A 27,547-nucleotide genomic window follows, 5' to 3' on the forward strand; every position below is an offset into this window, starting at 1 on the left:
CCTCTCCGCGGACAGCAGTTGGCCCTGCACCCTGGCTGGCAGCGGAGTAGGCCGTGGGGGCTGGGCTCAGCCAGGCAGCGAAGCTCTGAGCGCTGAGACGCAGGGTGGAGCCAGGGCGCTTCGATGCCGTGTTTGTGGTCTGCGTTAGGTCTAGGCAGGAGCAACCAACTCCGACCAACCAGTTGGCCCCCTTCTGCCCACGGAATCATTGGAGAGCTAGATCGATACCAGTGTGCCCTATAGATGCCAAAGCACGTTCTTTTTAGGATGGTAGTATCAGGTATTAAAAAGGTCCCATGAACCAAGTGGTATCTAGAGCCTGGCCTGAAGTCTGTTTGGGACGTCTCTGAATAGCAGGTAGAAAACATGTAGGTGGTTCACCAACTGTATATGTCACCATCCATCGGTCACTTAACTTTCCTGGGCCTCGTTTCTCCATCTGTAAAGGGGAAAATCTGCACACTCTTTGTTGCCGCCACCATATTCTTCCTTCTTGTATGGCTTTGTTACAGCAGACATGTTGCAAGGAACCTCTTTTGATCAAGTCTGTCGAGGTGAGTTATTCTGTCCCTCAGTGCACGTCATCTCGTACGTGCAGAGTCTGTGAGAAGGGAGCTGCAGCGGGCCCTGCTTCTCTGCAGGTGTCAGGAACTCAGCTGTGTGCACTCTTTGACCCAAGAAACTCATGCTGGGTTTTGACTACCATTTCTAGGCCGCACTTACTATTCCGCAGAAGTAGGATTATCCACGAGGAACTAAGGAGAAGTTTAGAGGTTGGAACTATGAAGCTTCTGCTCGAAGGAGAACTGGGGGCTTTCAGAAGATGCACCTGGTGTTTTCTGGGCCCTTCCTCCATCTTCCTTCCTCTTCTTGACTTTTTAAACCTGCTTGATGACAAGCGATAGACCAGAAGGTACAGCCTGATACAGTACAGACATTGCCAAGGCGATACCTGGAGGACTGGTCTTCGTTTAAGTGCGTAAGTGCATGGGAAGTGGAGAAGGTGGGAGAACATTTGAAGGGTGTGGGCTTGGGCCGTTGAGAGGAGGTTTTATTAAACTCCAGAATGAACATATTTTGAAATCTAAATATTATCAACCCTTAGAAGGAAGGTGTTCTCTGGTCCCACATGATAACCGTTTACAGTCTTGGGGGCAATATTCCCAGTTTACTGAGAATAAATATCTTAGTCAGTGTGCTGCTCCATGGAAAATTCTTTGCTTCTGCTGTCTCTCTTGGCTCCCTTTCCTGAAAGGCGACAGATCTGGGTCCAGAGCCTGCCTGACCACTGAGTACATAACCAGATATATAGTTCTCACCATGTGGGAGCCAAAGTGTCTGTGCCAGGGGGTTGTGAGTCTCACACAACGCTGACAGGCTGGTGTCGCCTGTCATGTTGGAGCCGGATGCTACTGTGATTCTTACTCAGGAAATAGTTACACTGTATCACTATCGTGATGGGAATGGAGAGACAGGAAGCAGTTACACTGTATCACTATCGTGATGGGAGTGGAGAGACAGGAAGTAGTTACACTGTATCATGATGGGAGTGGAGAGACAGGAAGTAGTTACACTGTATCACTATCGTGATGGGAGTGGAGAGACAGGAAGTAGTTACACTGTATCACTATCGTGATGGGAATGGAGAGACAGGAAGCAGTTACACTGTATCACTATCACGATGGGAGTGGAGAGACAGGAAGTAGTTACACTGTATCACGATGGGAGTGGAGAGACAGGAAGTAGTTACACTGTATCACGATGGGAGTGGAGAGACAGGAAGTAGTTACACTGTATCATGATGGGAGTGGAGAGACAGGAAGTAGTTACACTGTATCACTATCACGATGGGAATGGAGAGACAGGAAGTAGTTACACTGTATCACGATGGGAGTGGAGAGACAGGAAGTAGTTACACTGTATCACGATGGGAGTGGAGAGACAGGAAGTAGTTACACTGTATCACTATCGTGATGGGAGTGGAGAGACAGGAAGTAGTTACACTGTATCACTATCGTGATGGGAGTGGAGAGACAGGAAGTAGTTACACTGTATCACGATGGGAGTGGAGAGACAGGAAGTAGTTACACTGTATCACTATCATGATGGGAGTGGAGAGACAGGAAGTAGTTACACTGTATCACTATCGTGATGGGAATGGAGAGACAGGAAGCAGTTACACTGTATCACTATCACGATGGGAGTGGAGAGACAGGACGTAGTTACACTGTATCACGATGGGAGTGGAGAGACAGGAAGTAGTTACACTGTATCACTATCATGATGGGAGTGGAGAGACAGGAAGTAGTTACACTGTATCACGATGGGAGTGGAGAGACAGGAAGTAGTTACACTGTATCACTATCATGATGGGAGTGGAGAGACAGGAAGTAGTTACACTGTATCACGATGGGAGTGGAGAGACAGGAAGTTGAAGGATTGATTCGTGCTGGATCAACTCTTAACCATGAATGGGAAAGCTTGTGGTGATCCTCTGCTGAGAGTTGAGATTCCAAATTTACTGACTCTTTTATCACTTTCAATTTATCTGTATAATTTCTAGTCATATGATGAGGCTACCTCTTTGGAGCAAGGGGACATGAGCTTAGAAATGTTGGGTCTCACAGCAAACTCATCAATCAGTATTGCCACCCTCATTTTAGTTTCAGTCCTCAGCCAAAATACTTTCAGCAAAATGCCCAATGTGAGAACCATGGTCAGGTGTTTCCGGGTATTTGCTGTTTGGGCTAAAGACTGGTTTAAAAACAAAAAACAAAAGAACCCTGAAACTTTCTGTTTAATATAGTTGTCTTTTAAAAAGTGGTATAATTAATTTCTGTTCATTGGGCAAAGAGAGGTGAATCACTGCCGTGGTTCCCATTAATGGGAGTGAGGATGTGGCAGGCTTTCTAGGTGCCAGCTTCCCCTTTATGCCAGTTGGATTCGTTTCCAGTGGCTTCTGTAACAAATTACCAGGGACTGGGTGGCTTAAAACAACAGAAGTCTATCATCTCCCAGTCCTGGAGGCTGGAAGTCTGAAATCAAGGTGTCGAGGGTCCACCCTCCCTCTGGAGGCTCCAGGGTCTGGTGACCATCGTGCCTACATGTGTGGCCACATCACTCCAGTCTCTGGTCACATTGCCGCCTCTTCTGTCTGTTTCAAAGCGCCCCCAAACTGCCTCTTGTAAGAGCACTTATGGTTGGACTTAGGGCGACTGGGGTGACCCAGGATGAGCCCGTCTCAAGTTCCGTAGTTACATCTGCAAAGACTCCTTTCCAGGCAAGGTCCCATGCACAGGTGTCAGGGATGAGGGCATGGACGCCTCTGGGGACCAGCAGTCAGTACACTGCAGCAGTGGGAAGGGGGTGTGTGGAGGTGCCGGGAGGTGGGAGGCAGCAGTGTGCCACACGCACGCTCGGCCTGGCCAGGGCCACCCTCGGAGGCACTGCCTGGCCTTGCTGGGGTCAGTTTGGGGGCCTGGGGAGAAGGCTGTGCAAATCTAGATAACTGCGAACCCACTGCATGTACAGGAGATGTGATTCCTGTGCGTCGGGGGCACCCATTGTTTCATTCAACAGATGTTTGTGCCGTCCTGTTCTCAGCGTTTAGGCTACACCAGGGGATAGACGGCAGTGAGTGAGGAAAGTCTTAGGTGTTCGGGGGTGTGGTGTTTGGCTGCTAAATGTCTGCGGGAAAGAAATTACGCTCTTTGCTATTACCTCTAAGCATTTAGGATTTTCAACGTAAAGTTGAAATTATATAATTTAGGGGATTATACAAAATTTGAGTTGTAACTTTTGTATAGGTTATTATTGAATTACATAAATTGGGGGAGGATACAGGGCAGAATAGTGAACGGTATGGAACGGGGATGTATCACAAGCGTCCTCATCACCCAGCGCTGTGTCGGCACGATCTGTTGAAATCAAGGCAACATCCAAACAAGTAGGGGTGTCACTGCCCCTGGCACCCGGAGCTGAGCTTTTGGGGAAGAGAGTTGTTTTGGGGCCCACGCAGGTAGCTATAGCAGGAGTCTGAGACATGACAGCAAGGTCAGCTCCTGGAGCCAGCGGCACTCCGTGGCGGTGACAGTTGCAGGCTATTTTGGGAACGGAGGCAGCTTTGTTTTGTAAGGCCTACTCTGCAGTCCCAGATTTAACCCTGGCACGCATCCGCCATCAGCCACTTGTGCCTTTGATGTAGAGAGAGCAATGTCAGGTACAGTAGGCAGCGAGCTCGTCGTGTTCTTTCCCCATTGCATTGGTAAAAGCCACTATTTTCCTTGGAGATCGCCTGTCGTTGCCAGGGAAAGGTGACATGCTCATTTCAGGAAGCCTGCAGTTATTACCTGGCAATGTTTCTGATAGCTCTCTGGGCTAATCATTAATGAAACAATAATGAAGTAATAGCCCCCTTTCTTAAGGAGCTTAGAACAAGTTGCTACTTTAGTACCATGCAGTGTGGCTTCAGGAATGCACATGGCGGGAAAGGACACGAGCCCCAGGAGTCCGGTTACGCGGAGGACGCCCCGCTGGTGTCCTGGGCATCGTAGGAGACGTTTCGCCTCCTCTGCCTGTTCAGGGCCTGGAAAGTCACGTGCGGGCTGCATGGAGGCCTGGTGTTGGGTCCACAGCCCTGGACGTGGTTTCTGGGTGGTGAGTCCACAGCACAGGCGTGAGCAGGAGGACATGTACGTTTAGTCGTCACTCACTTGAGAAGGTCCCCAGGGACTGTCCACGTCTCCTCCGTGGCTTTAGTCAGATTCCGTCTCTGGAGGCAAGAAGGAGAAGAGAACAGAGCTGTCGCCCCAGTTGGTGTGAGTGCGTCCTCCAGCTCTGCTGCCGGTCTCTCCAAGGACGCGCTCTTCCGCTTAGCTGTGGCCACACTGTTTTGTTCACATGGCTCCTGAGCTTAGGAACCCACAGGCATTTCCTGAAATCAGACTTAACAAACACGCGCCCAAATCTCACTAGTTCCAAGATGTCATTAACCAACTGCCTCCGCCACCATAAGATGCTGAGGTGGGGTGGGGGGCGATGGGTGAGGAGTAGGTACAGTTTGTGCCCTTTCCGGGGGAGTTGCTATTTGTTAAACTATTGGCTTAAAGACCACAGCAGTGCCAGCCACTACTGCGTGACATATTTCCTTCAGTCCTCACGAAGTCCTGAGAGGCGGGTTGTGTCCCCCTGCTGTAGATGAGGCTGTGGTCCTCAGGTTTCCAGGTCACTCAGGAGTGTGCCACTGGCAGTGCTGGGATGCAGCCCCCGGGGGCCTGCCTGCCCCTGAGCTGGTGCCTTGAACGCTGCCTGCCCTCCACGTAGTGTATGTGGAACCGTTTAACAGTCAGCCAGCCCCGTTTTCTGAGCGGGTTCTTTGGAGACTGACGCCTGCCAGGTTACACTCAGATCAGACCCACTTCTCAAGGTCCTTCTCTGAAACACATCCCAGTGACATTCTTATAGAAGCACTGTGTCAAGGGTTTAGGTTCATAGATGAAAATGTCATGAAACTGAGAAGGGAGAGAACTCAAGTTGTGATGGGGTGAAGGAGATAAGGCAAGGAAGGGAGAATGAGGGGGAAGGAAAGAGACGTTTTCTCCTTTTCGATATCTGGCCTAGTGGGGCTTAGTTTAGGCCCTCTGGAATTTGGCTGCTGTCATCTTCAAAGGGCAAAGAATGATCTTGAAAACACTGGCTTCCAAAAGTCCTCCGGGCGGTGGTGTGGCCATTGCAGCTAATTTTTGAGACTGTTTTCTCAGAGCCAAAGAAATTTTGCAACCAGGCAAAGAGCAGTGGGCCCAGCTGCTCGACACAGCTGAAGGTGACTCATTTGACCATCGTGACACAGGCACTTCCTACCTGGGCGGGGAGTGCACTTCCAGAATGCTTCCTTCTCCTTAACTTCAGCACCACCTGGAAAGCACCCGCGACATCATCTCGCCCGAAAGCCTGTGTTGACAGTTGCGCTCTGCAGTGAGTTGGTAAATCTCGCCCTTTGGCAGACGTGCAGCTTATGAAATTCAGTGAGAAGCATTGTTATGAAATGCTTTACATGGCAAAGGAGTAGAGAGTACGTGGGAAATGCTCGTAGAAGTCAATAAACCTGAGAAAACAGTGTACAAGGCGTGCAATTTGGGGAGCTGCTTATTGGAAAGGGACCATGATGACAACTGGCATAAAGGTCGTCTGGCCTCAAGGTCAGGTGGGACGAATATGCGTATTGCATCAGATCAGGTCTGTTCTGATACATTTAGCTAATTTCAGGAAACGTGAAAGAACATCGAATGGTTGGGAAGGATTAGCACAGATACATGTTGTAACAACGGCTGCCTGCTCAAATCTTCATCTAAATCCAATCAGCCTTTTTCATCCGTCCCGCTGCTTCTCTGCAGGAATGACAGACGTATGTCTTTGAAGGGAGCCCCCGTAAGTTCTAGGAAGACACGCACTACCTAAGGCCCGGTCCACAGGCCCGTGGAGTTCTGACTTGAATGTTCCCCCAGTGACCATGTGCTGTTGAAACAGTCGCTCGTTATCACCATAAAATACTCCTTCATATGTTTGATTGACAGCGGTTCTCACACTGTGTGATCTCAGGCTTCCTTTACACTCTAACAATGTGTTCAGGACTCAAAAAGCTTTTGTTCATATGGGTCAACTTACGTTACTGAGAAAATAAAAAATATTCTCTTACAAAGTCATTTAAAGCACATAGGTGGTAGTTGAAATAACTATATTCTTCCAAACACAAAGAAACAATGAAAAGAGTGGCATTGTTTTACGTTTTCAGAAATCTTTTTAATGTCTGGATTCAACCTGTTGTGACACGTTATTTTGCCAGAAGTACGTTAAGGAGCTCTGGCCTCACATAGACGCACGCGTGGGAAAGGGCTCAGACAGTGGGGACTGTCCCTGGAGGCGAGGCCACATCGTGCTTCGTAGCTGTCGGTTGCAGTGTGGAAACTGAAACCGTGTCAGTGGGTTTTCTCTCTTTGTGACATTAAAAGCCAGTGGTCTGACTTGTCCTTTGAGTGATTCCTTAACTGCGCACGGTTTTCTGACAGCCTGCATTTCATTAGTGGAAAAATATCGGCTCGATGACTAGTGCAGGTGTCCCAGATGTTGGTGTGTTTCACTGTACAATGACACTTGTGTGAAGTCCCACTGGTGTCATCAGAAAGGTGAGTCAGGAAACTGTCGTGCTCAGACCTAGTAGTGGATGTGTTTCCCAGGATTCACAGTTCACGTGAATGGTCGGATTTTCTCCTTGACAAAAACTACTAGTTCTTTTCTTTGAAGTGACAGGCTCACTGAGTCCATTTTCAAGTCTTCATAATCGCGATTTACCCGTCCGTTGTTCTTTTGAGTAAAAGCAGCGCGCCGTGGAAAGAGGGCCCGTCTGTGTCCCTTGCCTGGCACAGGTGCTTTTCTCAGCCACAGCAGCGTGCTTCGCTCGGCCGCCAAGGGGCTGTTTGCGTCCTTAGAACCCCAGATCGGATTCCATAAGATTAATGAGTTTTACTGTCTCATCAAGGTCATCCTCAAGTGGCGCTCTGTTTTTAGCTGGAGTGTGTGAGGGGGGGCCATGAGTGCTGGTACCTTCGGGGCCGCTGTGATTCGTGCCGAAGCACCGCCAGCACGTAGTGTGACTGCTGACACAGCAAACAGGCCAGCTGTCTCAGTAGTCTCTCAGAAATCGCTTGTTTTCTCCGCTAAAATTTTACCTTTTTTTTTTTTTGAAGGAGGAGATAAATGACACATTTTAAAAGAAAGGTGTCTCATTTGTTTCGAGTCCCAGTGAATCACCTAAACCTTGCTAATAGCACCTGTGTCCGCTGGCTTCCCTCCTTCCTTCCGCAGCTCTGTTAGGACAGCCATTCGGTCTTTGCAGTGTCGCTGCTGTCTGTGCCTTCCAGGCCAAGGCGGCCTGAGGCCTCTGTGCAGAGAGTCCCTCAGCACCCCCCCGCCCCCGCCCCATGCTGCTGTGAGATGGGCAGTGAAGGGACCCTCGCCGTCCACAGGTCAGACGCGCTTTGCCCTGTTGTGTGAAGCCGTTCAGAAAATACATATGAAAAGCACACTTCTTCCGTCTGAAGTAATCACCTGGTGCTTTCTCACCAAGGAAGGCAGTTTGGAGGGGATCCCCAGACTCTGCATTTGGTCCTGGGCGACTGGTTTCTTCTGAAATTCAGAAGCAAATTAGTGGTTATAACGTCTTCCTTTTTATAACGATGCAACAGCTCCCCCACTTCTAGTACTTGAAAAGTCGCGTTCACGATAAACCCCAGGAGGCCTGTGAACAAGATTAAGTATTATGCCTGCTTCATAGCGAGATGCTGAGGCGTGGAGACCATGCAGGGCTTCGCATCAGCTCGCAGAGCTCAGAAGTCATGCTCTGGGCACTTGTGCGAGAACTGGGAACTGGCATGTGCTTGGAACGGCTGTATTGTCCGCGCCTGGAGCAGGCCGTGGCACGTGGCTGAGCTCAGGGAGATTTGCTGAGTCACTGGATGGGCTTTTCTTTGCAGGCCTGCATTGATGAAAATTTTGACATGGTGAAGTTCCTGGTGGAGAACAAAGCCGACGTGAACCAACGGGACAACGAAGGCTGGACGCCCCTCCACGCGGCGGCCTCCTGCGGCTACCTCAACATCGCAGAGTGAGTGGGGCGGGCCTGGTGGGGGCAGCCCTCCTTTCTCTTCCACGCTGAGAGCCTGAGCTTCAGAAACAGTCAAATCTCTCTATTACAAATTGTTAAAGCAGGAAGTTGACTTTTCTCCAAGGAGTAATTGATACTGTGTTCTGAGCATCTGCCGAAGGGATGGTCAGGGAGGCGGCTTTGGCCGTCGGAGCAGGGCAGTGTGTCCTAGCTGAGGGTCATTTCAGTGGACACGGTAAGTTCCCCCAGTAAAACCAACCTGTGGTCTTTTGAAAATCAGGCTGCTGCTGTACGGCCTTTCCGGTATGATGAGCGCTCCAGGGGGATTGCGCTGGCAGCTGCGCCAGGCCTGGGGGTGGCTGCCCACAGAGCCTGGCCTGCCTGGGCTCCCCGGGGCTGAGCCGGGCGCCCGGTGAGCGATGCTGATGGTGGGGGTCAGCCAAGGGTGCTGGACCTGCCCCCAAGCCAACAGAACGGACAGCGCGTCTCCATCTGTCTTGAGCTTCACTCTGTTCCAGCTGAGTGAAGTCCATCACCTCCCCGTCCCCAGGCCACCTGCCCTGTCTCACAGGAAGGGCTCTCACTCTCGGCCTGGCCACTAACGCCAGCATCTGATGCCTAAGGGCGGGGACGTTTTCATATTTCGATTTCCACTGTCAAATTTATCTAAGAAACAGTCCTGACGTGTGAGTACTTGTGCAGGTGGCTTGGATGTGGTGCCATATCTCCCTGCATTCAAGGGTTTCACCGTTTCTGCATCAGAAGCTGACAGGCGGGGTCATGCTTAGACGCCGATCCTTGGTGTTGGCCTTCCAGTGGTGCAGCGGGCAGAGAATGACTAAATGCTTTGTACCGTGGTTTCCATTCGTCTTCATGGGCGAACAATTCCTTTGGATGGAAGTCTAGAATGTAACCGTTTCTTGCCAACAAAAATATTACCTTGAATGAAGTGAATCAGTGAGAGTTACTGTTTTCCCTACTCGATGTTACTAATTAGATCTGCGAGCGTCTGACCAGGAGAGGCCATCTGGACAGGAGCCGTGGCGGGGGCGGGGCTTCTGTAGCTTTCACTGTGCTCATCGTCATCAGATGGGTTTTCACGTCACTGTCATTATTTACTTGGGGTTACAGCATTACTTCCTAGACATTGGAAAGGAACTCATTGCTTACATCGTTCATTTGGTCGCTTCGTCTCAGGGAATGTGGACAGTGTTTTAGATAAGATGAGCCCTTGGTCATTTTGACATTTTTCTTTTTATATCTTAAAGATCTTAAAGTGTACACTCTCATTCTCAGAATCATTAGGAATTCTAAGTTTCAAGGGATTGGAAATGAGCAAGAGGCCAAATGGCTTTCCAGGAGGAATCTAAGTATTTCAGATTCCACGGTGACCTTTTTTATGTCACATTGGAACTCAGCATGATTTGCTTTCTAAAAAGAGGGTGAGAGGCTGCTTTTTCCTCATTTTAATTTGAGTTTAGGTTTCTTGCTAGTTAGCTGGGTGTTTTACATTTTTATTACCAATAAGTGTGTAACATAGAAGCAGCAGGTTGACCCAAGGGTTCAGCATGTAGTTTGGCTTTGTAGTTTATTGGGTGCTAATTTATTCTGAGTTTTTAACACATTTCATTTTCTTTCAAAGTTCTTCCCTTGGAATAGTAGCAAAAGGACCATCTCTCAGTGATGGGTTAGGGGAGAGGAAGGCGTTATTTTCTAAGGAGTGTGCATGTTTTAAGCTAGTGGATATTTCTGAGCCTCTGGGTAACTATAAAGATGCTCAGAGGTGAAGTCAATATTATTTCACAGGTTTATATTTATTCTTGTTCAGGGAAAAGTGTGAGGCTAAAGAGGAGTTTGCTTTTTTTCTGAAAGTGGTTTAGGAAGAAGGCAGCCTTATTCAGCAGTGACCTTTTCCTGACTCCTGGTGAGCCAGGTGACTTTATAGAAATGTCTCCCTACTGAGCAGCCTGAGAACATATCAGAAAAGGCAAAGCAGGGTCCGTGCACCCAAATGACGTTGCATCCGGCCCGGTGAGCACTGGAATGGACGCAGGAGCAGAGCGGTCAGGATGCTTCCTTCCTTTTGGCAACATTTGTGGAGTGCCGAGAGAAGAAAGCAAGTGTCAGACGTCACGGCAGCGATGGCGGTGAGGAAGACACAGTGGCTGTCCCCAAGTGGCTGTCAGCCTGGCGGGTGGGACATGGCGTGTGTCACGACAGTCGGGATTACTGCTAGGGAGGGCGGGCAGAGGTGGAATCAGGGCAGGAGGGAGGCTGCTGGTGAGAACGGGCAAAGGCTTCAGGCAGGCAAAGGCGTTGGCCTTGAATGATAGGAAAGGTTCCCAGAAGAGAAAGGAGAGGGGGGGGTGCCTGAGCTGAGTGAGCGTGGGGGGGGGGCAGCAGGGGTGTGGTACAGCTCAGCAAGCATGATTGAGGGCCTACTGTGTGTTTTGGTTGCGTTTGGAGTTCTCAGGGTGGGGCGGTGTAGTTGGATGTTCCCGTGGCCTGAAGAAGGAACCAGAACAGGCGCTTCTGAATGTGTTGGGGGTGAAGGGGTAATTGGCGTGGGACTAGGAAGGCAGATAGAGGGCGCTGTCTTCTCTGAGCCGGTGACAGAGGAAAGGAGGCCGCTGAGAAGGAGAGGGAGCCGGGTCTCTCCAGGTGGGATTGATCTATACAGTAAAATCACTGTTTGAGGCCCGTTATACCAGCCACGAGGCACTCGGAGAGCAAAACATGGTCTCAGCCGAATCCTTGTTGGTCCTTTCTCCTCTGCCAGACCTTTGAACACAGTGGTCATAGGTCAGTTATCGTTTTTGAAATCGCCCACCGTGTCTAACACGTGGTGCCTCAAACATGGTGGAGGAACGATGAGGGTTGGCTGAGGCGCTGAACGGTGGAAGTCTGACTCAGCTGGGTGTCCCCTTAGTGCGTCTGAGTGCTGGCTGCAGCTCCCAGCTTTATCGGGATTCTCACTGGCCTGACAGTCACTGGATCTCGGGGAAAGATGAACTAGACGTGAAGTCAAAAGACTGGGGCCATAACCTGTGCCACTTGCCACCTGTGTGACTTTAAGAAAATTACTCACTACGTATGCACCTCAGTTTCTTAGAGGGGCAATACCACCCACCTGCCCTACGTCATAAGCTGGCTGAGACTCACTATGCAATTTTACATGAAAGTGCTTTGGAAATCAGAAAGGATCCATGTAAGGACCCTTGTATTAAAATTATCAGATCTTCCTGCTTCAGGGTCAAGTGTTGTATTTTGCTCTACAGTCTCAGTATTTAAAATGTAGCTGTTCACTTCTTTAGCAGTTCAGTTCCCTCTTAGCATGAGCAGGTTTCATGGAGGTGGCTGGTTGGAGGGAGAGTTTCCTGGAGGCATCATTTAGCTCCTCCTTTACTTTCCAATTTTTATACCCAACGCTACTTAACGTACTCCCGTGTGGCACTGGGGAAGTTTTCCTGAGAATGAGTTCTTTATAAATCTCCTGGGGACTCGTTCTCAGAAGTCCGAGTGTAAGAAGTCCTTTTGGGAACCTGCGTTTGACGTCAGTGATGGAAGGTGGGTTTTGGGGCTGCGTGTCTTCCTCACAGTATGTAGACAGTCTCTTGCTCTCCACTGGGGTGAGAGGGTGGGGTTAGGAATGTGAGTGTGGAAGAAATCTGTTTGTTGGCGTTACTGTCGTCAGGAACCAGAGACGCTGCTGGCCTGAACCAGGGAAGGCTCATGGAGCTGGGAATTAGTAGTGGATGCCGTACCTGGGACCACAGTTAAACCCCCAAAGCGGAGGTCGTGCTAGGCCACTAGCCGCAGGTGCGTGCGTCCGCACGGGTGCCAGCCTGGCAGAGGTGCTGCAGACCCTGGTGTTGTCCCCACAGGTACTTCCTCAGCCATGGCGCCAGCGTGGCCATTGTGAACTGTGAAGGGGAGGTGCCCTCTGACCTCGCGGAAGAGCCTGCCATGAAGGACCTGCTTCTGGAGCAAGTCAAGAAGCAAGGTAAGGGCTGGGGGTGGCACCATGGCCACCTCCAGAGAGCCTCCGCTGTCCTGGGACAGGACACGTCCCCTCGCAGCTCAGAGGCTGCAGAGGGCGGGCCCCCCCATCTCTGCCACCCTCACGCTGTCCCCGTCTCTGCCACCCTCACGTTGTCACCCACTGAGCATGAGCAGCGACCGGGTCTCCTCTGAGGGCACAGAGTGGCCGAGCAGGTGGGCACAGCGCTCAATAGAGAGTCCACAGAAGGGCTGCAAGTCCCAGGGCCTGTTTCTGAGTCTTGACGAGCGCTGGAGGTGCTAAGGGTGCTTTGTGTTCTCTCCAAAATGACCTTCAGCCGCACTCACCGTGCAAACCTTCCCAGTAGTTCGTTAGGGTGAGCAAGCTGGCTTAGAAGACGAGGCTCTAAAAATACGTCCTCTGATTCTCTACTTTCATAAGACACCGTTTCAGAGACTAGGTCAGGACGCTCCTGGAGGTCTCGGGACGGGATTTGATAAAGTAAGGTTACAATAGCTAGTCAGATAGCAGAAGCAGGGTCCGCAGACGTTTGCCAGGACTGTCACTGACGTCCTGCGTGTGATCGGGGGTGACTGCCAGGCTTTCTGTGGAGCTGCCGCACCCACGACCTACACTTCATGCCAAGGGACGTAGTGCCAGGGTCCGCTCCTGCAGTGGCCCTTTCCAAAAGGCCAGCTCTGGCCGCGTCCATCTCCTCCCAGACTCTCCAGAGCTGCCTTTGCACTCCACCAGCCGGGTGGAGTCCTTGTGACAGACACAGGCGCCCACAAAGCTGACATATTTACTATCTGCCCTCCTGGGAAACATGCTGACCTGCCTTAAGCCAGGGCCGTTCCCGGGTCCCTTCTCCTGCCTTCCTTGTCCCCGTGCAGCTTTGTGCGCTGTTGAATTGAAGGAGGTGCTTGGTTTCCCTGCCCGTCCTGGGATGTCACAGTCCCGGGGACAGCTTTCATGTGCTCTGTGCCTGGAGCAAGGCCCTGACCTTTCTGTGTGTGTTTCCTGTGAAATGGGGAGAAACAGATTTACCTGACAGGATGGCCGAGACACTGACGTGGTGTAACAAACATATAAGAGGACGTGGAAACATGTAGCTTTGTACAAATGTGGTCTTTATGTTCTTGAGCTGGAAGCAGTTTCAGGTGTATTCCCCTGAGGCACTGGCTGGGGCTGTCACTCACCTCGTGAGGACTCGGGAAACACAGCTGCTGAGGGCACGTGGTCTGTGGTCCGGGGTGTGTTTGGGACTGTCAGGCCGACGGCCCCATGACCTGGTGCCATGTGCTCCCGCAGGGGTCGACCTGGACCAGTCGCGGAGGGAAGAAGAGCAGTGCCTGCTGCAGGACGCGCGGCAGTGGCTCAACAGTGGGAAGATACAGGACACCAGGCAGGCCCGCTCAGGGGCCACCGCGCTGCACGTGGCCGCCGCCAAGGGATACTCTGAGGTCCTCAGGTGTGTCATCTCCATGGAGCGCAGTCGGGAGATGGGCGAGACGGCACGGGCTTTGGGGAGGGGTGAGCACGGGCCCCGCGCTCTGCGTGGTCTCCTGTCTGACCACCAGCCCTTCTATCTCTGCTGGTGTTCGTCCACCGACGGGCCCCTCCTGCTGGCCAGCCTTCTCAGACACGTGACGTGAAACGGGCGAGGTCGGCTGGCTCGACGGTCCCAGCCCAGGGCTTAGCGTCATCCCCCTGCAGCCCCTCCTGTGGTGACGGACAGTGCAGTGTGGCTTGGTCCTCTGGGCACAGGCGCTTTCTCTGGGCTCATCCGATTAACGATACAGACCTGGAGAGTGTGTGTCGTGAGGGTAGGACGGCCACACTGACGTGAGGGCTTCAGCTCTGCTCTCTGGTCGTTTTCCCTCGTGTCCACACGTGCCCCATGCAGGTCGTACTGCAACACGTTGACACTGTCCCAAGCGCACGGGCTGCCGATCGCGCTGATGTGTGGTCACCGCAGGCTGTTCCAGGCTTCACATTCCACCCCACTCAGGGTTTGTGGCAGGCATGGCAGCGTGGTGTGACCTGAGTGGCATTCATGCTCATTCAGTCCTTGGGAGGGTCTGGAGGGCCTCAATGTGGGAACCCTGCATCAGCGCGTGCAGGTTGGGCCTCAGCAGCCACTCACACCTGCACCCCGCGAGCACGTTAGCCCAAGGTGCACAGTGCGAGAGAAGCCCCTGCACACACATCTGCAGGCTCGGGGCTGTGCGTCCACAGTAAACGTAGGGCGTCCCAGGTGCCCAGCAGAAAGCCAGTAAGTGCAGTGCCCTGAAGAGCGTCCGTCCTGATTTGAGGGGGTCCCCACACACACTGGAAACACAGAGCACACCTCCTCCTCGTCGTGGGGCTGGGCTGATTGAATTAGGCTCAGTTAATGTCAGGTACGCGCCTCCAGACACTCGTCCTGTGTGACACAGATGTGCCCACATGACCTTTCGGAGACGGTGGATAGATGTCACCTATGATTGAGTCTCACGTAGTCACCAGGGGGGCTGAACTGTGCCTGCAGCAGCCTGTGGGTCAGTGGGGGACAGTGCATTCGGCAGGGACCGGTGCTCTCCAGGACATACATGGCCTGTTCATGTTTTCTCCTCAGACTGCTGATTCAGGCTGGCTATGAACTGGACGTCCAGGACCATGACGGCTGGACCCCCCTCCATGCTGCCGCGCACTGGGGGGTGAAGGAGGCCTGCTCCATCCTGGCCGAGGCGCTCTGTGACATGGACATCAGGAACAAGCTGGTGAGTGAGCCTGCCCAGCGGGACAACGAGCTCAGCGTCGCGAGGGTCCCAGGCCCTGTCCAAGGAAGTGGGACCACAGCACGGGCAGCTGTGGTTCTGCCCGCACCCTGTTATCCCACACAGTTGTCTGCCTTCTCCTGGGCTTGTGTTGAAGCCCCTGAAACAAACAAACACACAGGAAAAACAGATTCGCCCTCGGCAAGGTGAACACTGGGGAACCCCAAGGCCACCGTCCATGGTGACGTACGAAAGATTTTACTTCATTTTTCATTCAAAGACGTTCAGTAGCTGCGCTCTGTTCCCATCCAGTCAGTGAAAGCACCATAATGACAAGGACCTAGAGCTGGGTTGAAATCGTGTTATTCGGGCTCACTGGACACAACACTCCTCCCTCCGTCTGTGCGTTTTCTGGGGTCTGAATTAGGCGGAGACGTTCTTATCCGCCTCCTGTGTTTCTCAAGCCCAGGTCGTTCTTAGCTTGTGGGTTAGGGCCCCTCACTGCTGATGTTTCCCAGAAGAGACAGCCCTTGTCTCACTTCCAGGGACATGGTTTCGTGATGTACCTTTAGTGCACGTGTGCCCTGGACCTTCTGGGGCTCCTAAGGGCCCCTCGACTTGGTCACAGCAACTCAGACCATTTCGGAACTGGCCCCGGCAGATGCCAAGTAGCAGTAAGCATTAGGACGATGGCCGTTGCCTCAGTGCTGTTCAGAGTGGGGACTCCCTAAGGATTCGCTGCTTCTCCTGGGAGAGGGGACACATCATGACAAGGCCACGTCCCCGCGTCGGGCAGCGGCGGTGGCCAGGGTGTGATAGAGCCACGTGCTCCCCGCTTCTGTTTGCTTGCCGTCACGGTTCTCTGCGCGTTCTCTGCCAGGGCCAGACGCCGTTTGACGTGGCTGACGAGGGCATCGTGGAGCACCTGGAGAAGCTGCAGAAGAAGCAGAGCGTGGTGAGTGCGCGGGGTGGCCCTCGGCCCCACCAGCACCTGGTGACACCGCTCCCTCCGGGGCTGCCAGCCGCCTGTCAGGAGGAAACACCCAGAAAGGGTGGTTGTGAACGGTTGCTCATTGTGGGAAGCCTTCAGGCAGCTGAAAGTTAAAAGCAACGGCAGCAAACTAACAGCTCCCCTGCATTCTGGAAAAGGAGTGTGGTTTGTTCACGTCAGAGTTCTCCCCTCCCCTCTGGTACTGGCCTGTCTTCTGAAGAAGGACAGGGCCCTCACGAGTTCTCACTTCTGCTGATTTCTCACCTGTGCTCCGCCTCTTCCCTTTTCTCACCTTCCAGCTTCGAAGTGAAAAAGAGACACGAAACAAGCTCATCGAGTCAGACCTGGACAGCAGGCTGCCCAGCGGATTCTTCCAGAAGTAAGACGTTTGGGGCCTGAGGACTGTGAGGGCTCTGCCCTGGGGACGCACATGTGATAGCGTGAGAGTTTATGCAGTAACAAAACTGGGTGATTTTAGCCCTGTGGTCTTGAAATGTGGGGATGTCTGGGGGCAAAGGGGGGACGCTGAGGTGGGCAAGCCTGTGTTGCATTTGGGAATGAATTCAGACTGCAGCATTTCCTTTTCGCTGCCCTAGGGGTCCTGACTCCCACCTGCTTCCCTGACCGGAAATGCTGTGAGCTCAGGGACACCACCCCAGTGCCAGCTGCCTGCCCGCAGCTCGCAAGCACCCTGTAAACAGCCGTCAGATGATCTCTTACTTTTACCTGCACCAGGATTCACAGCCCCTGGTCCTTAAGGCTAGAGCTGCTTAAGTCACGCTCTAAAGCCAAACAGTGAACCTTAGTCCACAGGAAATGGGTTCGGGGGACACAGATGCAGAGGAAGACTGAACACACTTCTGTTACTGCAGCTACACAGAGGTGTCTGGACACTTAAGAAACGGTTTGTCATTTCTGACAAATGACACTCAGACCGTCTCCTTATTTAGCAAAGAGAAGCTGCTGTATGAGGAGGAAACGCCCAAGGCCCACGAAGCGGAGGAAGGAAGCAAGGAGTCCAGCAGCTCCAGCTCCGAGGAGGAGGGTGAAGACGAAGCGTCTGAGTCCGAGCCCGAGAAGGAGGCGGGTAGGCGATGCCGACGCGCCGGCCAGTCCTGTCCCTGCGCCCACTCAGCCCATCACAGGCGGCAGGCTTCGGAGGGTCTCAGAGGGTGCTAGGCTGAATGTGGGGAGCCATAGTAGAATACCTGTGCCAGTTCTCCTGTAGCCACATGATGAGGGGCTGCCTGCTCTGACCGGGGGTCCCTGGGGTGTAGAGGCAGATTCCCCGAGTGCAGTGTGCTGACCGGCAGAGGACGGGCGGCCTCACACACGCACGCCTGGTCAGGTGCGGCTCTGCCTCCAGCTGGGAGAGCCGTGAGGGAAGGGTGCGTCGTGTTTATAGTGGTCTGCATTCCTCTGCACTTGGCCCAGTGGGCGCTGCAGGGAGCGGGTCCTGCTCAGCCTGTCATCTGGGCCCAGCTCCTGGTAGGTCTGCGTTGCCAACACGGTCTCTGTCCGTCGTGGGAGACTGCTGCCTTTGTTCGTGTCTCTGACTCTGAGGCTCACTGACTGTCAGCAAAGGACGTTAGAGGCCAGCGGTTCTGTGCAGAGAGCAGGCAGCAGGCAGCTGGTAGTGAAAAGGAGACCTTTACTCACGGAGACTCAGCTTCTGAGAAGCAGCTCAGCTTGCCATCGTTTCTGTGTGTTCACTATGTGTCAGCATTTACATGTCTTAGGCTTCAAGTATTGTCTGGCACTGAGATCTGGGCGTGCTCTATGCTAGATCGCTTCGTTGGCTACCAGGGTATCAGAATGTGGGGCCGCTGTAATTGCCTCCTCATGGGCACCCAGCCCTGGGTCTCGTGTTCCCTGCTGCCCATGTCCGTTGCTGGGGGATGAAAGCCCCCTGGCACCCTTTGCTCACACTGCAGCCCTGTTTTGAAACCTGTGACCTCCTTCCCCACCCTGTCTTTGCCTGCAGGCAAGTCCCAAAGCCTAGAGCCCCGGCCTCCACGCCTGGCCTTTCAGTTGCTGGCCAGCCGGCCTGCCCCGTGCTCCATGGGTCAGGACTCGCTGTGGCCACAGGAGCTTCTTAGCACATACTGAGGAAGAATTCTTATTTGGTATAGAATGTGGAGGAGATTTCTATGTATGTGGGAGTTGGCATTGGAGCCTACCCAGACAGGAGACCACGGAGTTTATTTCCTTATGGCGAGTTTATTTCCTTATGGCGGCAGTTGTTAGACCTCAGTCTGAGGTCAGGCATTACGTGGACCTATAATCTGTTTGGATGACGGGCAGTCTGTCTAGCAGAGAAGCAGATGCACACAGAGATAAGATTTTCATACGCACGTTCCCTTGTTTTAAATAACAGATAAAAAGCCAGAAGCCATTGTCAACCATTCCAGCTCCGAAAGCAAGAGGTGCCTCCCGGAGCAGATAGCAGGGCGGGCTCAGAATACCTTCCCATCTGGGAGAGTGAGTATTTTGCAAGTAATTTGGATATTATGTTTCCCCCTACTGTAGTAACATCCAATTAGAAAAGCCTTAAGGATACATTCTTGCAAAGCAATAAAGATACGTTTTTGCCTGCCTTACTTAGTCTGTTCAGGCTGGCTGCCTTTAAACAACAGAGTCTCTCAGTTCTGGAGGAGGAAGTCCAAGATCAAGGTGCCAGCAGATTCGGTTCCTGCTGAGGACTCTTCCTGGCTCGCAGGTGGCCACTTTATCTCCAGATATAGTCACATTGGGGGTTAGGGCTTCAACGCATGGATTTGGGAGTGGGGAACCCAAACACTGGGTCTGGAACATTGCCCACAAAAACTGTACAACCCTTGCTCTGTACAATTTTGGTTACAATGTGTTTAGATAACTTAGGATAGTCTGGGACCAAAGAAATTTTGTCAGTTGCCTGTTCTTCATATCTGGAATTAGATAAGTGTATAACCAAAGCTCACATTGGGCCAGGAAGGTGTCAGCAGCCAGCATTAATTGTTTTGGTGGCTACTCTCCTTTTTTTCACTCCTTGTTTAAAATTTTACTTTCACAAGTCAAGGCGTCATACCTAGCTGTGACGACAGAGAGCAGAGGTAGAAGGATGGTTGCAGTGCTAGCAGCGTGTGCCCCGCGGCTCGGCCCAGGCCTCTCAGAGCTGTCGGTGCCCAGTCAGGGGACAGCCGATGGCCCTGCCCCTTAGAGTGAAGTCAGTTTTGAGGTTAAGAACGGACCTGAGTTCTTTACGGTGAAGCTGTCAAAAAGCTCTATGGTTTGATGGATATTAACTCGATGGTCTTAGTGCCTCAGGCATTGAAAAGGCAGGGCTGGTGTCATGGTGGGACACCGTGGTGGGACACCATGGTGAGACACAGGCTGGGACACAGGCTGGGAGCATCTCAGTGACCAGGGGACGGGCCCCCTCTCTTGCCCTCCCACTGCTTCTGGGTGTGGCCAGACCTGCTTTTTTAAAGAAAAACACTAAATTAAAAAAACAAAATGCACACACACACATATACTTGTTCCACATGGCTGAAATAGTGCTGGGACAGGCATTTTCCCTCAGAAGCAGGTGGCTTAGTGCTGACATGCTTGGGCCTCTAAAGCTTCTTAGAAGCAGCACATAAAAATGTACATTCAAATGACCGATGAAAAGAGAAAATCCAAGTGAGCAAATGAGGGATTCAAAGTGTCTAATGTATTGTCACTGTACCTGGCAGTAAAGGTCCCCAGGCCCAGGGAGAGACCGTTGGCTGATGTCCTAAGGGCCAGTTGGACCCAAACTGGCCTTTGGGCTGACACCAGACTATGACGTTGTCTCTGGTCTGCGGCAAAATGAGATGAAGACCATGTATGCTCTGTAAAGCTTTCTTTTCCGAAGTTAAATCTTTCTTCTTAAAATGAAATGATGGTGATGGGAATGGTAGCCAGTTTCTGAAAACTACAAGGTTGGCAGCTCTGTGGCTTCTGCCATGTTTTTCTTTTTGATGTTGCTGCTGGGGAAACCTGCAATGCTTGGACCTGCTGCCGTAGCTCAAAGCAGCAGTTTCCTTACGATGAGAATAGACCTGAGCGCTGGCCCTTCGTACCTTAGTCATAACTGACATGCATGCCGGGGTCCTCTCGTGCTGTCCAGTGGCCACGTCATCTGTGCAGGAGCTGAGCTCATGTCACCACCTCTCAGAGGGGCGTGTGAAGGCCCAGGGAGGTAAGGCGTCCTGTGCGCAGGTGCACGGCGAGTTAAGGGAAGACGTGTGACTGCAACTCGGCCCGTCACACATGGACAACGAACCATGTTAACTTCTCAGGGCAGCTGCCAGGTCGCAGCCCTGCTGACAGGCTGAGGCCCTTTCAAGCTCGGGGACGAAGGGAGCGCTGGGGTACCTGGCGTCGGCAGAGGAGGACGGGACCTTGGCCGAGAGCCAGCTGTGCCCGTGGCCGCCTTGCTCCCGTGTGGTCTCCCTGGAACTGAGTGTGGCAAGGCCGCAGGCTGAAAGAGGTCATCGGGCCCTTTCTTTCTCTTTTCTCCTGCCTGCTCGTCCCTCATAGCTCTCCAGCCTCTGTAACAAGCCAGAGGAGCCTGCGGACGAGTCCCCTTCTTCATGGAGACTGAGCCTCAGGAAGACTGGCAGCCAGAGTGTGCTGAGCGAGGGGGCTCCCAGGAGCTGGGGCGTCTCCCTGCCCCGCTCGGCGTCCAGCCCCCGGGTCTCGGCGCTGGGGGACAACAGAGAGAAGGTGCGTGGGCCGCACGTGGGACTCCCCTGAGAATTCCAGTGAAATGAACTGACTTCATAGGCCCTGGTCTGACTCCAGGAGTACAGACACGCTGGCTCTTTACCGGGAGCTGCCCACTGGCTCTTATGTGCTTGGCAGAAAGGAAAACCCCTGTCCTTCTGGCACACCTCGTGTTCGTCCTTCCTCTTGGATGAGCCAGGAGCCTGACAAGGTGCCTAAAAGGTTCCTCTGAGCCAATACAGCAGTTTAACCTTTGGATGTTTGCGAGCGAGTTGCTCAGCTGAGCTTTCCATGTTGGTGAAGCTCAGGCAGATGAGCCGGCAGGGGAAGACGCTCCGGGCCTCAGTTTCCCCCTCAGCTGTGTGGTCAGGCTGACTCCACAGCGGGCAGTCTGTGCACCAGCCAAGATGAGCACGCACGCGTTCCCGCACTGTTGGTCCCAAATCCTTGGGGGCCCCCGATGGTGCCCCTTGTGTGGCCCCTGCCCGGTGCTGCGCTCCTGGAGCCGCGGGCGAGTGCCTACCCCTGCAGCCCGTCGGTGCCGGTGAAGCTGCATTCAGGAGGAGGGAGGCTGGGCAGGAGAGCGGGCTGATTTCGCGGGCTCGGGAGCGGCCTTCCTGTCCGGCTGCTTGGCTCCCCCCTCCCACAGGACTGCAGCCACGGTCTGCACTGCTCTTTCCTCACTAGTCATCCCGCTTCTCCCGTGAGAATCAGGCCTCCATGCTGGTTGTGACGGAGGGCCATTAGGAACCGGCCTCGGAACGCTAACCTTTTATTGTGCCCCTCAGACTGGAAATTGGGATTGAATTGAGAACTCAGATTCTATGGGTGTATGAAGTCCTGCCTTTTGCCCAGATGCTTTATTACTGTGTCCGTGCTAGCCCACGCCTGTGCTGCCTTGTCTTGGCTTTACAGGACAGAGAAAACAGAAGCTGCTTTACTTCACTGACGTCCCGGAGGCTGAGCGGCACGAGTGACACTGAGGAGAAGGAGAACAGGTAACCCTCATGGCGGCCCCTCTCTGCAGTGTCCCCAGCACGTTATGACGTCCTGCTCCTTCTGCTCACCCCCCCAACCCCCGCTCTGCCAGCTCACGTCCTGAGGTCCGTCCTCACTGTGCGAGACCCTCCCGGGGGTGGGCTCGCTGGCGCTGTAAAGGCAGGGTCCCAGCGCAGGCTGCCCCAGGGCCGTCCCTGTCAGTGTTGTTCAACTGAATGCGTCCACTTCCAATTTGTAGCAGATAACATTTCAAGTCCTCGTCAATCCAGGTGAATGCGGGATTGTGAGGCGTCACTGTCTCATGTGAACCTGGCCCACAGCCTGTCTCAGGTGTGTCCCTTGGGCGTCACCTGCGCATGTCAGAAACACAGACTCTCGGGCCCCACCCCAGACCTGCTGAACTGGAATCTGCATTATAGCAAATTCCGTGGGCAATTCAGTGCACACTGAAGTTGAGGCCTGCTCTGCCCTGGAGACCCCTGTGAAATCAGCACCCCGTCAGTCGTGTAGCAAAGACCCTGGGGATACCTGTGGGTCACAGCCCTGCCCTGGGAGCCTTTTCGTTTCTGAGGCTAAAGGGGCCTCAGCAAGTCCTCTTTTTCCTCTTTCCCTGTGACAGACGTACGTCCTCATCGTCCCCATGTCCCCTTGTCTGCTCAGTATGAGCGTCCTGCCTGCTGCTGGGGATGGACTCACAAAGCTCATTAAAGGAGGAGCACAAGTGACTTGTCGTTACCAAAGGGTCAGAGCCATTTTGGCTTAAGGACTGGGTGCCTGTGGAAAGTAGTTGGCTTTGAAGTTGGTCAAAGAAAGTGGATAGTAATGCTTATCCCATCCTCTGCCTACACAGAAGGCAGGCGTGTGAGAGAGTCACTGCCCACGTGTGTTTCTGTAGCGGGATTACAGTCTGCCTGTCTGGCTCTTCTCTTGCAGTGTGCGTGTGTCATGGGCAGAAGCTGGGGTCACTGTGTGGGCTGGTTTTCTTTCCTGCCTCTCAGGGGATCAGCTGTTAACCTGGTGAGGAGCGGCTCCTACACGCGGCAGCTGAGGGGGGACGAAGCCAAGGGGAGTGAGACACCACAGACGGCTGCTCCTTCCACCTACGTGTCAACCTACCTGAAGAGGTACCAGGTTCCACAGGCGGGAGGTGGTCCCCATCTGGCCATGGGGTGTGGGTCGTAATCACACCTCTGTAGCCAACTGGCCCCACAAGAGTGAATCCAGAAATGAATTAGTTGTAGATTTTGGGGGAGTAACATCTTGACTAAATTTAAATAATCTCAGCTGGAGAAAGCTGACTCCAGACCCTCAGCCCACAGACTGAACTTGCCGTCCGTCATCTCAGTCCCACCAGGCCTTCCTCTCCGCCAGGAGAGCCTCCTGGGACTGAGTGGGACTGGACGGAAGCCACCTCGGCCAATAGCTCTGTCCTTTTGTGACAACGCGAGGCATTGTCATCTCAGGTTGTGTTTTGGGGGAGAGGAAGGGAGGGCCCGCAGGGTGTAGGGTGGGAGATGGAGGCAGAAGCTTCACGTGAAGCTTGTTAATTTAGGGACCTGGGTGTTCTTGTTTTGTTTTTGTAATAACTTTAATGACCCTCAGATCCATTCAGATCTGAAAGTCGCCAGTTGGGTGCAGAGAAGGTACATGAGTCCTTCCCTCTGCTCGCCTGTCTCCCTTTTTCTGCAGTTACTGTCTTTGCCGGGTACCAGCCAGCAAAGTGCCTCTGCCAGAGCCGTTAACCTACAAGATACGCTTAGTTAGTGTTCATTTCAGCTTTGCCGCTGCCCTGGGAGAATCTGACTCTCAAGCCTCGCTCTGAATTCTTTCTTGACGCCACTTACTTGCTCCTCCAGCTGCCTCTTTACACCACAGCCCTCGTCAGCAGGTTTTCTAGGTGCTTCCCTGGCTGCCAGAGTAGGCTTTGGCCACAGTCGGTACATGGGGGTTCAAAACTTCGTTCCACTTGCCGCCAGAGTCTTGTCAGCTGGTTAAGGTGTGACGTGGGAACCAGGAAGTTACAGAGCAGACAGCCCCTGGTGCGTTGGGCTTCAGTCCTGCAGGCATGTCCTGGAGGAAGGGTCCCCCGGAAGTGAATGGGTGCAGCTCAGGGGTCTCACTGAGGCCGCACCTACTTCTCTTCACAGCCAAGGCATTAGTCCAGCTAGATGCACCGTCACTCCTTGTGTTTGGATCCAAGACCAAGACGCGACTCTTCTAGGAAAACAATGCTGTAGCTCTAGGGACGAGGACGCCCTAGAATCTGCAGGCCTTCCGTTGTTTAGTGGCGGGTTGTTCACGTCCATGGTCCAGGCCACTGGCATGTGGCTTGAGGGAGCGTCACAGGGTTTGATAGATGCCGTTGGGCAGATTCTGGCCAACAGCAGAAAGGCCGCCTCTCCCTGGGGTGGGACACAGGCTTAATTACATGAGCACTTTCTGAGAAGAGACTGACAACTTGCTTCATGCTTTGGATTCCCGAAGCTCTTCTCCTGCAACCATAAGCCCTTTTTGGTTGTACAAAATCTTATGATTTTTTTCAAAAGGAAAGAATCATGTGTCACCACTTTTTACAAAGAAAGTGTGAGCAGACATTTGTCCACCCTGGGCTGTGCTGAACCTCAGCATATGCCCCGTGTTCTAGTCCGTCTCTTCAGGCAAAAATGCCTTTTTGTGACCCAGTAAAATGCCTCTTTTCCAGAGAGGGCTTCATAGCGTTTTTGGTCGCCCCCCAGTGTCTGATTGCTATTATACTCAAGAAGTTTTTTAAAAACCTTAATCCAAATAATTGTTTGCTGCAGTTGAGATGGTTCTTTCCTGTCTTCTGTCGCCCTCACAGTACAGCTTTCTGGGCTTAAAACCTGAAACACCCCCAAAGGCGCTTTCCCACGGGGATTCTTTTCCCCGCCCCCGTTGTTCCGCATAGATTTCTGCTCCGCACTTCTCCAAACCCTGGGTCTCACCTTTGCACGGTCACTTCTCTGTCAGGTGGACAGCTGGGTGCGTGGCCTTTAGCCTTGGGGCTCGTTGGGCTTGTTTTTCTAATGAAATGAGCGTATTTCCTGTCATTTCCCTTTCTGATCCCCACTCCTTTCCCCGTTCTCCTCTTCTGCTCTCTCTGGCCGCATCTCGCCTCTCCTCCGCGTCCCTTCTCTCTTCTGGATGATTCACAGATGCCTGCTGGCTGCAGTGACACAGCTCTAGGTGGAGCTGGTCACTCCACGCCCCGGGTGTCAGGCCCTCTCGCCCTGCATCCCTGCTAAGTGCACAGGGTGGGGAGGCGGTGCTGGGACGGTGGCGATCAGCGTGTCTGAAGAACCTGCTGTGTGCTGTTTTTCAGTGCTTCCTTTGGTAGAAGTAGTGGCCCCACCCACCCCTACATTTCAGCCAATCGCAATGCATCTCCTGCCACCTCACCCATTACCATTGGTTCATCCACCTGTCGGGGCAGCAAGTGGCCACCTGCCTCTTCTTGTCCTGCACCGGTCAGTGCGGACGGCCCGCATCTGTGCAGCATGGCAGGTAAGGCTTCTTGGAGCCGTTTGAGTGACAGTCATCCCAGCGGACGCCTCTGGACACACATATGACGTTGGAACCAGAGAGGCTGTCAGGCAGGAGGGAGCGGGTGGCCCCACGAGCACACCCCCGTGTGCCGAGGGCGCCCTGGCTGGTCTCGCCTCGCCCTGGGGCAGCCACAGGGTTTAGGCATCGCTCAGTCTGACTGCTCTGTCTCAGCGACCTGGCCAGCTGTGGTGACAGTGTAAGTGTCGCACCACTGGGGTAAATCATACACTGAAACCCCCCGTACTTCACTTATGGTGGTTTTCCAGCATCATGCGTAGGACTCTCTCTTATTTAGTCTTTTTGGAAGATGGCTTACAAACCCAAGTCAGAAGGAGCGCTAAATCTCTTTCCGGAAGACTCCTACAGCCTTCCGAGACTCCCCAGCCCACGGAAATAGCGTGGGAAGAAAGAGGCACATGTTGGTCTCCATCTGTTCCTGGGCCAGCCTCTTGGTTCCTGGTCCGCATAAGGGGTCGATGGGCAGTGACACTGAGGAAGCACGACAGGCCTTCAGCTGCAGTTTCAGCTGGATCTTAGTCCCATATGTGGTCACACGCCTTCTGCTTCTGGGGACAGCAGAGGGACTCCTTTGTGGGGTCGTGTTTCTGCAGCTGACAAAGACAGCGACAGTCCTGGATGCTGCTGGCCGTCAGGCGATCCACGGGGTGCTCGCATGGTGCTCGCCCGTTGCTCGGGTTCTGCCACTAAACTGAGCGATTTGGCCGAGGCGGAGGCCGGGGTGGCATGTTGTGGTGACGCTGTGTGATGACATGCAAATTAGAGGTCCTCACAGCACTCCGTTTGCACAGGCACAGCAGTTATTACCCCCACAGTTAAAGAAACCTCGATGAACCATTGAGAACTGGGTTGGGGAATAAGAGCGGCTGCCATCTGTTGAACCCTGTCACGTGCCAGGTGTGGGGTCAGGTCCCGGACAAAACTTACATTGGGATTTGGTTTACTCACTCATACCAGTAAATCCAGACAATAGTGGCTTAAATATGATCAAGGTTTGTTATTTTTCTCTCACTTAGGAAAGCCCAGAAATAGGCAGGGCTGGCGCACAGCCCCAAAGTCATTGAAGGATCCAGGTTCCTCCTGTCAGTCTGCCGAGCAGTCCTTTAATCGTGGCTTCCGTGTCTGTTGGCTGCCTCATGGTCTGTAGTAGCTGCTGGAGCTCCAGCCATCACAGCTGCATTCCAGGCAGGCAGAAGGAAGAAAGGGGCAAGCGTGCAAAGAGGGAATGCCTCTGAACTGAGAATTTTCCCCAAAGCATTAATTTTCTGCTTGGGTTTTATTGGCTACCCTTGGCAGCCAAGGAGACATGGAAAACAGGTTTTTAACCAGGGCCATTGCTACCCCAGATAATCTATGGGGCTGTGTTAGCAAGGAAGAACAGGACTGTGGTATGGGTTATGCGCTCACTGCCTTGGGCACACATGTTATAGTCTTGTAAAGAGCCCCCAGTGCATGAAGTGTCATTCTCGTTTTAGAGATGAGGAAACGGAGACCAAAAGCTTAGACGAAAATCATCTGCTCAGGGCCCCCAGTAAGTTCGGGACTGAAGCACGATGTGAGCCCAGATTTGTGCCTCTCAGAGCTGTTGTCTGTTTCACTCTTTTGTTTCCACTGAGTTTATATTTTATTCTGGACACTCTACAAAGTGTTCTACATACATTATTTTCTTTAATCATCACAAGACTCCTGCATTTTAAGATCTCATTCTCCCCACTTTACAAATGACAGCCAGAGAGTTTCAGTCGCGTGAAACTTAGCCCCAGTGGCTCCCACTCCTCTGATCCTTGCTCCAGAGTGAGTCTGCTCCAACCATCCCTTTGTGAAAT

At 52.9% G+C, this 27,547-nt stretch overlaps 1 protein-coding gene across 1 annotated transcript in view; it reads left to right on the forward strand.

Annotated features, from left to right (window-relative positions):
• PPP1R12B (protein phosphatase 1 regulatory subunit 12B) overlaps positions 1 to 27,547 on the forward strand; it is a 102,341-nt gene that overhangs the window by 13,862 nt on the left and 60,932 nt on the right. The window contains 13 exon segments of the mRNA XM_074317136.1: positions 8,529 to 8,659; positions 12,544 to 12,662; positions 13,971 to 14,130; positions 15,277 to 15,421; positions 16,299 to 16,373; positions 16,709 to 16,788; positions 17,360 to 17,496; positions 18,787 to 18,890; positions 20,955 to 21,140; positions 22,056 to 22,138; positions 23,138 to 23,263; positions 25,480 to 25,634; positions 25,637 to 25,661. Of these exon segments, the coding sequence (XP_074173237.1) occupies positions 8,529 to 8,659; positions 12,544 to 12,662; positions 13,971 to 14,130; positions 15,277 to 15,421; positions 16,299 to 16,373; positions 16,709 to 16,788; positions 17,360 to 17,496; positions 18,787 to 18,890; positions 20,955 to 21,140; positions 22,056 to 22,138; positions 23,138 to 23,263; positions 25,480 to 25,634; positions 25,637 to 25,661 (1,526 nt within the window).

The sequence above is a fragment of the Rhinolophus sinicus genome, linkage group LG12 (assembly GCF_036562045.2).
Source record: "Rhinolophus sinicus isolate RSC01 linkage group LG12, ASM3656204v1, whole genome shotgun sequence".
In the NCBI taxonomy this organism is placed as follows: Eukaryota; Metazoa; Chordata; class Mammalia; order Chiroptera; family Rhinolophidae; genus Rhinolophus; species Rhinolophus sinicus.